The following is a 13,971-nucleotide window of genomic DNA, read 5'->3' on the forward strand; positions in this document are numbered from 1 at the left end:
GCTGGGATTCCTCACATGTGCCCTTAAGGATGGTCTCAAATGTGGATTCCCCTCCACTCAGTAACTACACCCCTCCAGCACTGCTCCTGCCCATGAGGTGGCCAAATGGTTTTAGAAGGTCCAAATTCACTTTTTTGAGGCACTCTTACAGAAATTCGGTATAGATTTAAAAACAATGCTTTTAAAAACGTGAAGAATCATCTTTACTTACATTTGTAGATTCTTCACATTTTTTTCAATTCTTAGTCTTTTTAATCCTGAATTTACCTTTTTGTAGCTTTTTGCTGTTTGCTTCTGACTCTCAAAACATTCCTGTTGGTTTTGTCTTTCTTGTTACACACATTACCACAGTCAACCATCAATGAGGACTATATAGATGCCCTTGGCTCAGAAGAGTGGCGCCTACAGTACATGGGACCCAATGTCACAGGGCTTTGCCTTAGCCCTGGCTGTGCCTTACCTCACTTCTCAGAAGAGTCTGGACGCTGCACTTATGAGGGCAGGACACCACCACACAGGGACAGTCATTGTCTTCGTGTTTCTACAAAGGAAAAGGAAGTGCTTCAAGTGTGGACCAGCAAAGCTCATCTTTCTCAGTGTCCACAAGCTCTCCAACAGAGACTCAAAGGAAGTTGCGCCCACCATTACCACGTCACACTCATCATAGCATGAGTGTCTAGGACCTTGTGACATCAGGTCAGATGTGATTCAGAGAGAAGTTGTGGAATACAATGATGGTGACGTCCTAATGCCAGCTCCCTCCCCAACAGATCTCAGGTGGAGGGTCCTATGGACAATGTGGGGCTGGTCAAATGCCCATGCTCAGATTTTCCTCTGGCCTTTCAGTCTGGAGTCTGGACAAGACAACTCTCTAATAGCCTCCAGGATGCTGTCCTGAAATTTTGCCTACATTATCTTTAGTACACAAGTATGGATAAATTTTGGTCTAGGCCCTACTGAAATGGTATGATCAGGACTGTTAATCTCAATGTGAGGGGCGCCTGTACATAAAAATGCAAGGGCAAGAACTCTGTTGAGGATATCAAACCCAAGGGCCCAAGAAAGTACCACAAGACCCACAGTGACGGTAACGGCAGAGATAGAAATGCCAGTACAGCAACTACTGCTGAGTAAGGCTGCTCAGCAGTTCTTCCAGGGTCCTGGGACACTTCCAGGTCTCAGTAGGCTTTCTAGTTCCTTGGCCTTCAGTGACATTTGTCTTTAGGTAGATTAACGGACCATGGCTCTTGTTCCAGCACTTTTCAGTTTAGCTAGGCAGGTACAGGGCCAAAACAGTACCCCATACAAGGGAAGCACATGCCATTTATCTATTTATTGTTTTGTTTGTTTTCTCGAGATAGGGTTTTTCTGTGTAACATTCCTAGCTGTGTGGAAATAGCTGTGTAAACCAGTCTGGCACTGAACTCACAGAGATCAGCCTGTCTCTACCTCCCAAGTGCTGGGATTAAAAGTGTGCGCCACCACCAACTGGCTGGAAGTAATTGTTTAACGGAGGACACTGACCTGAGGAGGACACCAGGCTCAATCTCGTGGGGATTTAAAGGTCTGGGCCTTCTAGGTGTGAACCCTACAAGTTTAAGCTGCTCAGCTCCTGAGCTGGATCTCAGAGCCCCTCTGGATATGGTATGTGGTAAGCGGGTCTACTGTCTCAGAGCCCCTCTGGATATGGTATGTGGTAAGCAGGTCTACTATTGTTCCATACTGACTAGAAGGGCTGGACAGGGAGAATCTGGTCATAGCTCTCCCTCAAGGAACAGCTTGCTCAAGGACCCAGCATGTGGGGTTTGCATGGATCTGGAGTTTTTAAGAACCACAAAGTCAAGGCATTCTGCACACTTCAGAGGAAACCCAGTAACTAGCCTTGTGAATCAAGTGGGGCCACAGTACTCTCCCAAGAGCCGAGGTCACGAGTCTACAGAGCGAGGTGGAGACTCTTGAGACACGGTAAAGGAACCATAGGTGCTCTTTATGCTCTCTGAACTCACACACTCCCATCTTCATTCTTTGGGCTGGACACCTGCCTATACCTCATCAAATAAGCATCACTGAGAGGGGAAACCAAGACAGCACTGGAGAAGGTAAGGAAAAGTAGGGCTGAGAGGAGGGGAGGAGGAGCTGGCAGGATGACTGGGAGGTCAATGAGGCAGAACAGCCAGTATCTTTGTGTGCACTTTTGCACACTCATGAAAGAGTATCAGGAGACAGGATTTTTATGTGTAGCCCTGGTTATCCTAGAACTTGCTCTGTATAGACCAGGTTGGCCTCAAATTCACAGAGATCCACCTGCCTCTGCCTCCTGAGCGTTGGGATTAAATGCGTGCACCACCACTGCCTGGCAGGAAGGTTATAAAAGCACCAAAGGATGCACATGTTTAAGTTAGACTTTGATGAACTGTTGTCAAACTGCTCTCCAATAACCTGACTCCAATCTGAAATGTCATTATCACAAGAAAGCATATTCCTGCACTTTACCAATTCTATCACACCTTTTAATCTATGACAGTCTAATGGAAGGGATACAATGTGGGGAATCCTGCAGCTCAGGCATTGTGAATTGGTCTGTTTCCTCTTATTAATCATGGATATTTCTTTTTATTGAATTACCTGTTAAGGACTCCAACCCATAATACTGACTGAACAGTGCCCTCCCACAATACTGCCCATGTTCATTCAGAAGCTCTAAATGGAACCTTATTGGCTCTGCAGCTGTCATTAGTTAATAAGGACAAGCCCTCACTCTCATGACTGCATCCTTAGAGAGGCAAGGACTCGGGAACAGCCACCTCAACAGAGACAGAGCAGGAGTTCAAGGTGATCCTCAGGATCCAGTAAATTGAAGATCAGCCTGGGCTTTTACCAAAGAACCTATTTTAAAACAAAAATGAAAGTGAATGGCCAATGGGGTGCCACATGCTGCTGATTACTGAGAAGGCCAAGGCCAAATTTAAGGCCAGCCTAAATGAGTGGTGCTTTCAGGGAATGCCAGACCGTGTCTTAAAAAAAAAGATTAAAAAAAAAAAAGTGGTCTCTGAGGCCCTGAATAACACAAAACAAAATGAAAGCAACAGCAGAACATACTAGTAACACTGTTAAAGGAGCCTGCAGCCAGTTTCCACTATGAAGGCCTCCAGAGATTTACAATGAACAGTCATTTCTTTGCGAAATTCAGATCTCAAACTGCCTTCCAGGTCCAACTTCTCCCATCTGGGGCTGCCGACTGAAAATTCAAATGAAATAAGTGCTGCATCTTCCCTGGCCTTCCCTGGCCCTCCCTTATAGGTGCTTTGTACACATCATGGTCACAGTACTTTCTGCACTACAGGAATTTAACTGTATACCTGCACATCTCCTTTCTCAGACTGCAGACTAAGGACAGAAACTTCAAGTCAGCCCCTTTGCCATCAACACATGGTTAGCCATGTGCTCTCCTGACTCTTACAGCCTTGCCTGCTGTTCAGAGGTGGCTGCTTATGTGGTATCTAACCAGCATGTTTTCAGTTCCTTCTCAAAGGAAAACTTCTTCACTCTACTCTCAAGTAACTGATCCCTGCAAGGAACAAAGTGTAACTTTGACAGCAGCGTATTAACATGTGTACAGCCTGGACAGCTACTTCTCAGGTCAGTGTCTCACTCATTGGAAGTTTGTTACTAGATGAACTGCTCAATTATGACACATTCTAATGCTATTTTCCAAAGGAGAAGATATAGTCCTTAAAAGCTTTTAGTAACTGGAAATGTCTATGGTATTCTACAAGAAAAAGATGTTCAGATAAAATGAGGCCCAGACTCAAGCCTGACTAGTGATGGGGGTGAATACCGAGACAGCAGAGCAGAACACATTTCATGTCATAGGATAGGAGATTCTCCTAACATGGTGGCCATGACATGTTACATGACAGACACTAGAAACTCAGCAATGGCCCTTGTACCATGGCTGTACCCCAACAGTCCCCCTTCTGATGATCCTGGCATCACCACCAAGAGTAGTCCCTACCTGTTGGCCTCTCAGCAATACCTGGCCAGGGTCCCCAGATCGCCTGATAATTCCTAAGTCCCCTCTCAGCAACCTGCAAGCAGTCCATGTCCTGAAATGGCATGGTATACAGTAGGTACACAACCAAAGATTGCTTGAAGAATGACCGTTTTTGAAGTTGGTCCTCTACCCTCAATGTCTCAGCTTTCACAAAGAAACGATGATTCCATTGCATACACAGAACAGATCATGCCAAAACAAAAAGGCAAGAAAACATCTAAATCCTCGTCTCTCCCAAGACACAGCTGCCTGTGATACTGCAGAACAAATGAGCCTGTTGTAAGTGACGGTTGTGTCACACAGCTGTGAGAAGATAAGCACTCCATCAAAATCTGAGGCTATTCTTTGGGACAAGTTACAAATTCTACCTTTTTTGAATCATCGTTCTTCATTTTTTTGACATCTCAAGTGAGTCAATCAAGGCAATGGAAAGTGTTAATTATATAAATCAAAATAGGCAAAACAAATACAGCTTTACTCTGAAATAAAGTTAGATGAAAATTGCTATTTAATCCTTTCTTTTTATCCTTGTTAGAATCATCATCTCTGCAGAGGAAGTGCACCTGAGCTGAGCAGAAGGAACATGAACAGGCAACGTCGCACCTGCAGTGTGATCATGGGGACTTGACTCTTGCAGTGATTGCATGTGGCCTCTCGGTATTTACAGGCCTTTTCCACATGATCCCGCAAGTCTTTTCTCAATACTTTTTCTTTGCAGTCGGCACGAAGACAGGGAAGCTCCTCAAACTGGCATTCATTTTTTAGGTGCACCTGTAGAACAAACAAACCAAAGTTCTTAACTGGCAAAAACTAAGTGTGAAACGGCAGACTGTAACTGCCATATAGTGAGGTCTTGCAGATGCTATGACCCTGCAACAGGGAAAGTTCTATGCAGCAGAACGGCAAGCACAAGAGACACAGGCTCACTGTGTGTACCTTATATTTCCTCAACACATATGTGAGTAAGGGACCATGCACTCGTTCTCTCTGTTACCAGAACTGGAGAGTGGGGGTGTCTCTGTTAAGAACTATTTTAGCCAAATGTGATGATGTAGACCTGAGCTGTGATACTAGTAGAATTGGCTGAGACAGGGGGACAGGAGGATCCTGAGTTCAAAGTTAGCCTGAACTGTGTGTGTCATTGATATATATGTGTTGTCTTGTGTGTATATGTATATATACATACATATACATGTATATCAAAACCAGTGTCAAAAACTACATACACATACACACACAGAACACACTAACCCTTTAAATCCTTTATTCTAATTCAATTATTCACTCTGAATAAAATACACAAATTAAAAAAAGCAACCTTAAGTTACATGAAATTTCATAATAGAAGTAAAGTTATAAAATGTCTTTAAAAATTAAAACCCGGGGCCTTGAGAGATGGCTCAGTGGTTAAGAGCACTGACTCCTCTTCAAGAGGACCTGGGTTCAATTCCCAGCACCCACATGGCAGCTCACAACTGTCTGAAGATCCAGTTGTAGGGGATCTGACACCTTTACACCAATGCACATAAAATAAAGTTAAATAAACTATAAAAATATTTTTAAAAATTGACAAAGGTCCTGGGGTTGAACATGACCAAGACAACCTTGTATATATGTATCAACTGTCAAATGACAATAAGCTTTAAAAAAAAATTAAAATCCAACTCCAATCTCTTTATTCTAAGTAGAACAGAGGATGACAATTCGCTATATCATGAGAAATGACACTTTATGTCCTAGGGACTGGACACTCTCTTACATGGTTTCGTTTGAAAAGAATGCAGTAAACAGAGCACTATGGTGCACACTGTGTTCCGCCGCCCTGGTCAGGCTCACTGCTGGAGAGAGATGCCTCTGGTTCTGGGGTCACTTGGGTACTCACCAGCAGATGCCCCAGAGTCAGCTGCTCTGCACAACCTCTGCCTTCATTCCGACAGTAGATCTGAAGGGCCAGGATCTCTCTCTTACAGCAATTATCTTTAAACACCTGAATTGAAAGGTAGAGGATTAATACTTCTTAATCTTCATATGTTGCCATTGGACAAGGTAAAAACCACTCTAAAAATGCTAAGAGCAACTCTTAAGTGGGCCTCAGGAAGCATTAAGGACCGTCTTAATTTCTGTAAGTACAATGAAGGAGCCGGCCCCACTAAGCGACACCATTTAACTCATATAACTTTAGCCACTACCTTTTATTAAGTAAATCAGAAGGCATGTTGGAGCATTATGGTCCTTGAGTACTGACACAGCCTCAGGACAGGGAAGGCTCACGCTCCCAGCCAATAAGCAGTGGATGGTCCTGGAGGCGCACTGCCTGCCAAAGGATGTGGCGACGACAGGCTGGTAATTCAACATGGTATGCAAAAAGCTTGTCAGAATCAGACCAATAGTTGCGGAGATAATGTTTTGGGACACCTTGTGAAATAATTTTGGTTCCTTCTTAGTGTATGCTGCTTATAACTCAGTGTTTTCCAAATCATGCTTTCTTTTTTCTGCAGAGAGGAAGAACTCCCAGCCCTTGTGCATGCTAAGGAAACACTCCACCACAGAGCCACAACTTAGCCTCAAATTAGCTTTAAATGTGTGCCACAAGGATGAGCCAGTACTGAACTATTTTTCTGAAAATGAACCACCTGCTTGCCTTAATATTATTTTCCTGTAGAAATCAAGCAATCTGTCTCTAACAGGAGTCTTCAGTATCTTGGTCCTCAGGCATTTCTGAGACAACTTCCACCTGTCAATATCTGTGATAGGAAGACAGGGCACTTAATATGCCCTCTCCAAACTTCCAGGCAGAGACAGAATCAGTAGCTGGTGAAATTTAAAAACGAGATGACTCAGCCATCCCTGTGCTTTTGTACAAGCATGAGTTGGGATGCTGACACCTACATAAATTCAAGCATGTTGGTGTGTACCTATAAACCCAGTGCTGGGGAGGCAGAAACAGGATTTGGAGCTTAAGGGCCAGCTATTCTACCAAATCAGAATGCTCCAGGGGTCAGTGACAGATTTTGTTTCAAAAACTAAGATGGAAGCTGGGAGTGGTAGTGCACCCCTTAAATCACAACACTTGGGAAACAGAGGCAAGAGAATCTGTGTGCTTGAGGCCAGCCTGGTCCACACACTGAGCTCCAGGACTGCAAGGACTATGTAGAGAACCTGTTTCAGGAAAAAAAGAGAAGAGAAGAGGAGCGAAGGGTAGGAGAGAAATAAGGATCATAACTGTAAATGAAATAGATGCTAAAAACAGTCACCTTAACTTGTGGCTTTAACTTCTTTCTCTCAGTCACAATTGTCAATACATGTGAACAAGGTAGGACCGCTGCCATGTTAGGAAAAGGAATGGGGCAAAAGCCAGGCTCAGTGGTGTATGCCTTTAACCCCAGCACTTGGGAGGCAGAGGCAGGTGGATCTGAGTTCCAAGGCCAGCCTGGTCTACAGAGTGAGTTCTAGGACAGGCCGGGCTACACAGAGAAACCTTGTCTCACAAAAGGAAAAAAGGAAGGGAGGGAAGGAGGGAAGGAGGAGGAGGGGAGGGAGAGGAAAGGAGAAGAGTTGGGTAAGTGACTGACAAGTGGCTAGAGTCTTTAGCAGCAGAGATACGCTAATACGCTAAGAAAAGCAGGGAGGGTTGGCTAACTCCCTTTCTAACTATCCAGAACAAGTTCCATTAGAGACCCTTCTCCCTAGAGCTCAGGGGCCCTGTGGCCAGCTGCCTCAGCTGGGCTGCCCTGACCAACAAGTCTGACACTTGCAAATGCTTTTGACAGGAAACCCCAGAGCAAGGCTCTTACTGTTGGATTTAATAGCCTACATTAAAAACTGTTAGGCTCATTAATCAGAATATTGGAATCATACACATTTTTATTAACATTTAAGTCCTTAAGAGTTAGTTGGTTCAAGCTACAAATGTGCTTGGAAAGGCTTAGTATTATGTGGGTGGCCACGTGCAAGAGAAGAGAAAAGGAAAGGAACTGGGTTCAGGAAGAAGACAGGGCAGATCCTTAGTGGTACCCACTCTCTAACTGTACAGTGATCTCATTCACTGTCTCAGCACTTCAAGACACTAGTGAAGGGGAGCGAGGACAAATTCAAAGCCCATACTACCCACTGACATGTTTGAAGGTAAAAGCTAGCATCCAAGTTGAGTGTAAACTGCATGAGAAGAAAGTTACCAGGACAGCAATGATCTGACCACAGCCGGCCACCACCGTTAACAGGCACCTCAGCACTCCTCACACATCTTCCCATGGAGTACACAGGTGTGACTGGCTCAGGGGACAGAGTGCCTTGCAGGAATTTAACAGAAGATGGACACATGGCCTGAATGACACCCCATTCCTTGTCTGCCCAGGCACTCACATAACATGTGTCAGGCCTTGGAGTCTGCTGCACCACTGTCAAAACTAAGAGTTGAGTATTATGGCACATGCCTGCAATCCTAGGAGGCTGAGGCAGGAAGACTGCCATGAGTTTCAGGCCAGGATGGGTTACACTGGATGGGCTACCAATCCCCAAAAACAAAACAGAAGAAAGAAAAGAAAGAAGGATGGATGGAAGAAGAAAGGAAAGAAGGGAGTGAGGGAGGGGAAAAAAACCCAAGGGACTTGCCACATGTAAGCAGAAGCGGGTAGATATAGATCTCTACGAGCTCAAAGCCAACCAGGGCTGCATAGTAAAACCCTGTCTCAAAACAAAACAAAACAAAACAAAACAAAACAAAAAAACAACAACAACAAAAAAAACACCCCAAACACAAAACCCAAGGACTAGAGATCTAACTCAGTTGGTACTGTGCTTGCAAAAAATACTTGAAGCCCTGGGCTGTACCTCAGTACTGCATAAACTAGGTGTGGGAGCGCACATCTGTAATCTCAGAACTTGGGAGATGGGAGACAGAACCTCAGATACTAAGTGAATTCAAGGCCAGCTTGAGCCAGACTCCCATCTTTACCTCCCCACAAAAATATTAACTTTTTTTGAGAGTCTCTTTATTGTGTAGTTCTTGCTGTCCTGGAACTGGCTATGTAGAGGAGGCTGACCTTGAACTCCCAGAGACCCACCTGCCTCTTAAGTACTGTGATCAAAGGTGTGCACCACTTAAAAGGGAGAAATAGCTGGGAAGTGGTAGTGCATGCAGATCTCTGTGAGTTTGAGATCCAACCAAACGAACAAAGAAAAACAATGAAATAAAACTGAATTTCAATGCACTGTACAAAAACTATGTAAAAAGGTGTCTCATTTAAAAAGGGTCAATTATTTTCTGTGCAAACCTGGCAACCTGAATTTGATCCCTAGGATCCAATTAAAGATAGAAGGAAAGAATCCCATAAAGTTGTTCTCTGACCTCTACACGAACATTATAGCATACATGCACCGCCCCTCGATAACAAACAAACAAACAAACAAATAAATAAATAAAGCTAAATTCCAGAGCACCAAATGCAAGCTATGTGAAATGTATCAACCACCCAAGAAGCCCAGCATGGTTGCACACCCCTGCACTCAGAAGCTGGGGCAAGATCATTAGGTTTGGGGCCCTGGACTACACAGAAAACCTCTATCTGAAGAAAGAAAATAAAATAGATATGAGTACCTTGTCTTTGATGATGCTTTCTTGGCACGCTGTACATTTTGGACTGGAGGAGCTGAAGAAAACAAAGTAAGCATGTTAGAACAGCAGTCCCTCCTTCCCTCAGGCTCAGTGGGCACACAGAATGCTTTCCTTTGCAGTCAGACCTGCTCTAGCTTGCGGCAACAGGCAAAGCTCCAGTACGCCATGGAAAACCTAACTTAAATAGGAATCCACAGTAGAAAAAGCAACAAACTTTAAAAAAAATGCTAATTTTTCAAAAGGAAGCTATCACGTTCAATAGCTCAGTCCCACTGGAAAAACTTAAAGAACACGAAGTGACATGTCCTACTGGTATCGTACCGAGTCTCAGCAAGGACCCTCTGGAAAGAGCACTCACAGGTACTGAAGGCCTTCTGATATTCTGGTCTTGGGCTACAGACAAGTTCACTGTGTATGAAAATGGCAGTGGCACCTGCACAGGAGAACTGCCTCTATCCCTGAGGACACCCCAAGTTCAACTATGGTCCTTCCACTCTCCGCAGGCAAAACCCAGTGGGCTGTGGGTCCAGTGAAGGGAGGTGATGAGGGCGAGGGGCACACAGGAAACTGGCTACTGGGCTTGGTCTTGGTTTCAGACACCCAGGGGTGAGTGGTCAGTTGGGAAGAGGGTGGGCCTTTAAAGCTAATGTGTCCTGAGAGCACTGATGGTGTAGTAGTATGTCCTGTAGGGACCCGAGGGCCAAGCACAATGCCTAGCAAATACACAACAGCTACAGGATGAAGTTCTTCCCTGGCCAATTCAAGTTCTGCCCTTGTGATTTTACCACAGCAACCCACAAAGCTCACTAGCTTCTAGGGTCTTGGTACAAGCTCTTTGTGTACCTCCTAGGCAAGCATGCATACTTACACCTGTTTGTCCTCCATGTGACCCTACCTTCCTCTACCGTGGCTTCTATTTTAAGGACTTATGATCATTTGGTATCACCACCATAAACATGAACTTCTTGAGCACAATACAGTAACACAGATGGGGGCTCAAGGTTTTGTGGACAGAGTGCTGACACCATATAGGAGACTTCAGGAAAGAGGCCTGAGGGTGGGATGTGAGGCAGGTAGGGCAAGGTACTGAGCCTCAGAAAACTCAGACATGAGATCTCCCTGCGTTTCCCTAAAGGCCTCTGAAGTTGGACTTAAAAGCATTCACGGTTTTGAGAGAAACAGGTGAAGACAGGTACAGCTGCCCTGGCCAGGCAGCCTGAAGACGTGCAGCACCCACCTGAGCAGGGCAGCCATGCAGCTCTCACAAAACCGGTGCCCACACTCAGTCTGCTTCGGGTTGCACAGCACCAGGCGGCACTTCTCGCACTTGTACTTGTCTTCCACTACCTTCACGAACTTCTCCTTGTAGCCGCCTTGCTCTGGCACGAGCACTGACCCTGCACTGCGATCAGGCTGCAGTTTGAGAGGGGGGTTGGGCTGCAGGGCTCCAGCAGCATCCATCTTTTTGCTTGACTCCATCTTAGGAAAGAAATTCTGCCAGGAGAGAAGAAATGATAAGTGTCCACCATCCCCTTCATCCTTTGAGAAGGCCTAACAAACACCAATGAGAAAAGCAAGTGTTCAAGGTCATGCTTCCAGTATTTAAAGAGTACAACAGACTCCTTCCCAGCCTTAATCTGCACCATGGAGTAAGACAGACCACATGACTTCCTTCTTTACATTATCCAGATAGCACTGTTAACACTGCTATTCAAATACTTGTTGAGAAAAAGACTTCATAAACTATATTTCCAAGATTCCTTAAAATACACAAAATATTTTTCTGTGCCAAAACTTCATTCCAATGATTTGCCCAAAGTAGCAGCCATTGTTACTGCTAAGATTTATTTTGTTTTTAATGGTGTGTGTATCTTCTACACATGGAGACATACATGTCAGTGCAGGTGCCCTTGGAAGCAAAAGGCATCAGATCCCATGGAGCTGGAGTTAGAAATAGTTGTAATCAAACTTGGGTCTTCTGCAAGAGCAGTAGGCACTCTTAACCAGTGAGCCACCCACCCCTACAGTCTTAGCAACAGCCATTCTTGGCCAATTTTATTTTCTAGTTAAGTCTCTGACCATAACTCCCACCAGACTGTGATAAAGCCAAAGTGGGCCTGTGGCTAGTCCACTACCTGGTGTTCCAGCAGTGGTACTTACTGTAAGCAAGGTGTTTCTAGACCATACGAGCCATGTGTGAGTGTGCCTACAGGATGCAGGGCCCTTGTTTCTCCCCTCTGCCCTCAGTTTACCTGAGTAAGCCCCCACACCACAGAGCCATGTGATGTAGGTGGGTCTTCTATCTGTTGCTTTCATTGGTTAATTAATAAAGAAAACTGCTTGGCCTGATAGGTCAGAACATAGGTAGGCAGGGAAGACAGAACAGAATGCTGGGAGGAAGAAGGCAGTGAGGCAGACGTGATGAAGCTCCAGCCCAAGATGGACATACGTTAGAATCCTCCCGGTAAGCCACCACCTCATGGTGGTACACACATTTACAGAAATGGGTTAAGTAAGATGTGAGAGTTAGCCATTAAGAGGCTAGAGCTAATGGGCCAGGCAGTGTTTAAATGAATACACTTTTGTGTGTTGTTATTTTGGGTGTAAAGCTAGCCGTGTGGGATCCGGGTGGGATGAAAAGCAGGCCTGCTTGCCTCTTCACTACAGCCACGGTACTGTCACATGGAGCCTATGAGGAGCACAGAGTAGGGTCTCTTTGGGGGGCTGAGATTCAGGCAGGCATAAGGTGCTTAGGTCAGGCCTGGCAGAGGGACATGGGACTGGATATGTCTCTCAGCCCCTGCACAGGCTCACTTTCCACATCTGGTTACCAGTTTCTCTGCCTTCCACCTGCAAGTCCCATGATGGACAATGAGAGCACTCCCCAATTCAGACACACAGATCTCAGGATAGGCAGCTCTGTCAGCTGAGCCTTAAAGTCAAGTAAGCAAAACTAATCAAGAACACAAAGCAGTTGACTAGATTCCCGAGGAAACACTGTCTTTAATGGAAATTATAGCCAGCATTAATATCACACACAAACAGTGACAACACCTCCAGTAGTCCAGCACAGATGGAATGAGTCCAGATGGTGGTAAAAAGGCTGGCTTCTCTTTCCTTTGTAGATATTCCACAATCAGTGTGAAGAAACAAGAAACTTTGAATGATGGACAATCATATCTATTAGTAACACTGTAAAGTTCCTCAGAGACATTTTTTAGGAGTTTGCCACACCCATCCTCTCTCAGACCTTTCTGGGTAGCTCTAGCACACAGGCACTGATACGCTTAGCCCAGCTTGCACAGCCCATGAGTCCCATCCCCTGTGCACCTCAGCAAAGAAGCAGGTCAGAAACACAAAATTTATTTTTCTGTCTCCCACTCCCAGTCCTTTCCCACACCATGCCATGTACCTGCTAGGTAAACAGGTGCTTTCAAAAGTTACCAGTTCCCTTAAAATGCATCCTGTTCTTGCACAGTTTATTTTTGCTCTTTAAAAAAACGTATGAGTTTGAATGGGAAAGCATATAATTCAGTTAGTAGAGAATTGGCCTGGATTGGATCCCTAGTATCAAATGTGTTTTGGTGGAATGCTAGCACCTGTAATCCTAGCACTCAGGAGGAAAAGGCTGGAGGATCAGTGGATTAAGGTTATCCTCTGCTCCACAGTGAGTTTGAAGCCAGTTTGGGATCCGTGAGAACCATTTCAAAAACAAAAACCATAAAAACAAAACCCTCTATCTAAACTCAGATGGGACAGATCCTGTCAACTCACAATATTTGGAGCAGCTACTCCCAGGATTCCCCTTACTTCTCATGTAAGTGTGAGACTCAGAATTATGAGCTTGGACTGGGAACACCCACATACTAGAGGCACAGAGCAGATACAAGTGCTCAGGAGAAGGCTGGGACAGAGCCGAGTCTTCCTCTTCCCCTAAGTTCTGCTCATGTACTGTTTTCTGCTGTTCTTTCTGAGGAGGAAGAACAAATTTTTCATGACTAGAGATGTATAAAAATGGCTGTCAGCGGGAGAAAAAATAATGAACTGATTGTTTAGCCACACCTGGGCAAGCTTTAATAAAAGAGAATGTTGTTGTGGCCTTGTATGAAATCACAGATGTGTACAAGTAAGTTTTCAAGATGACTTCAAGGGTCAGTGACTCTGCTTGCAGTCTGCCATTGAGAAGCCTGTTCACAAGAATGACAGCTTATTTTTCTGAGCTATGTGTGAAAGTGGCCTGGATTGAAGATCTGCAGGGAGCTCACTGGCTGCCCACCACCAACCACTCTGTGCCCCTGGAGTG

General features: G+C 44.9%; 1 protein-coding gene across 5 annotated transcripts in view; it reads right to left on the minus strand.

Annotated features, from left to right (window-relative positions):
- Traf3 (TNF receptor associated factor 3) overlaps positions 1–13,971 on the minus strand; it is a 107,543-nt gene that overhangs the window by 18,527 nt on the left and 75,045 nt on the right. For all 5 annotated transcript variants that reach the window (XM_038336726.1, XM_038336724.1, XM_038336725.1 and 2 more), the window contains 5 exons: positions 10,906–11,162; positions 9,651–9,702; positions 5,937–6,041; positions 4,658–4,825; positions 461–541 (listed from right to left, as the gene is read on the minus strand). In XM_038336726.1, coding sequence (XP_038192654.1) covers positions 461–541; positions 4,658–4,825; positions 5,937–6,041; positions 9,651–9,702; positions 10,906–11,162 — 663 coding nt within the window. The remainder of the gene's footprint in view (positions 1–460; positions 542–4,657; positions 4,826–5,936; positions 6,042–9,650; positions 9,703–10,905; positions 11,163–13,971) is intronic.

Source organism: Arvicola amphibius, chromosome 7 (genome assembly GCF_903992535.2).
Source record: "Arvicola amphibius chromosome 7, mArvAmp1.2, whole genome shotgun sequence".
NCBI classification, from domain to species: Eukaryota; Metazoa; Chordata; class Mammalia; order Rodentia; family Cricetidae; genus Arvicola; species Arvicola amphibius.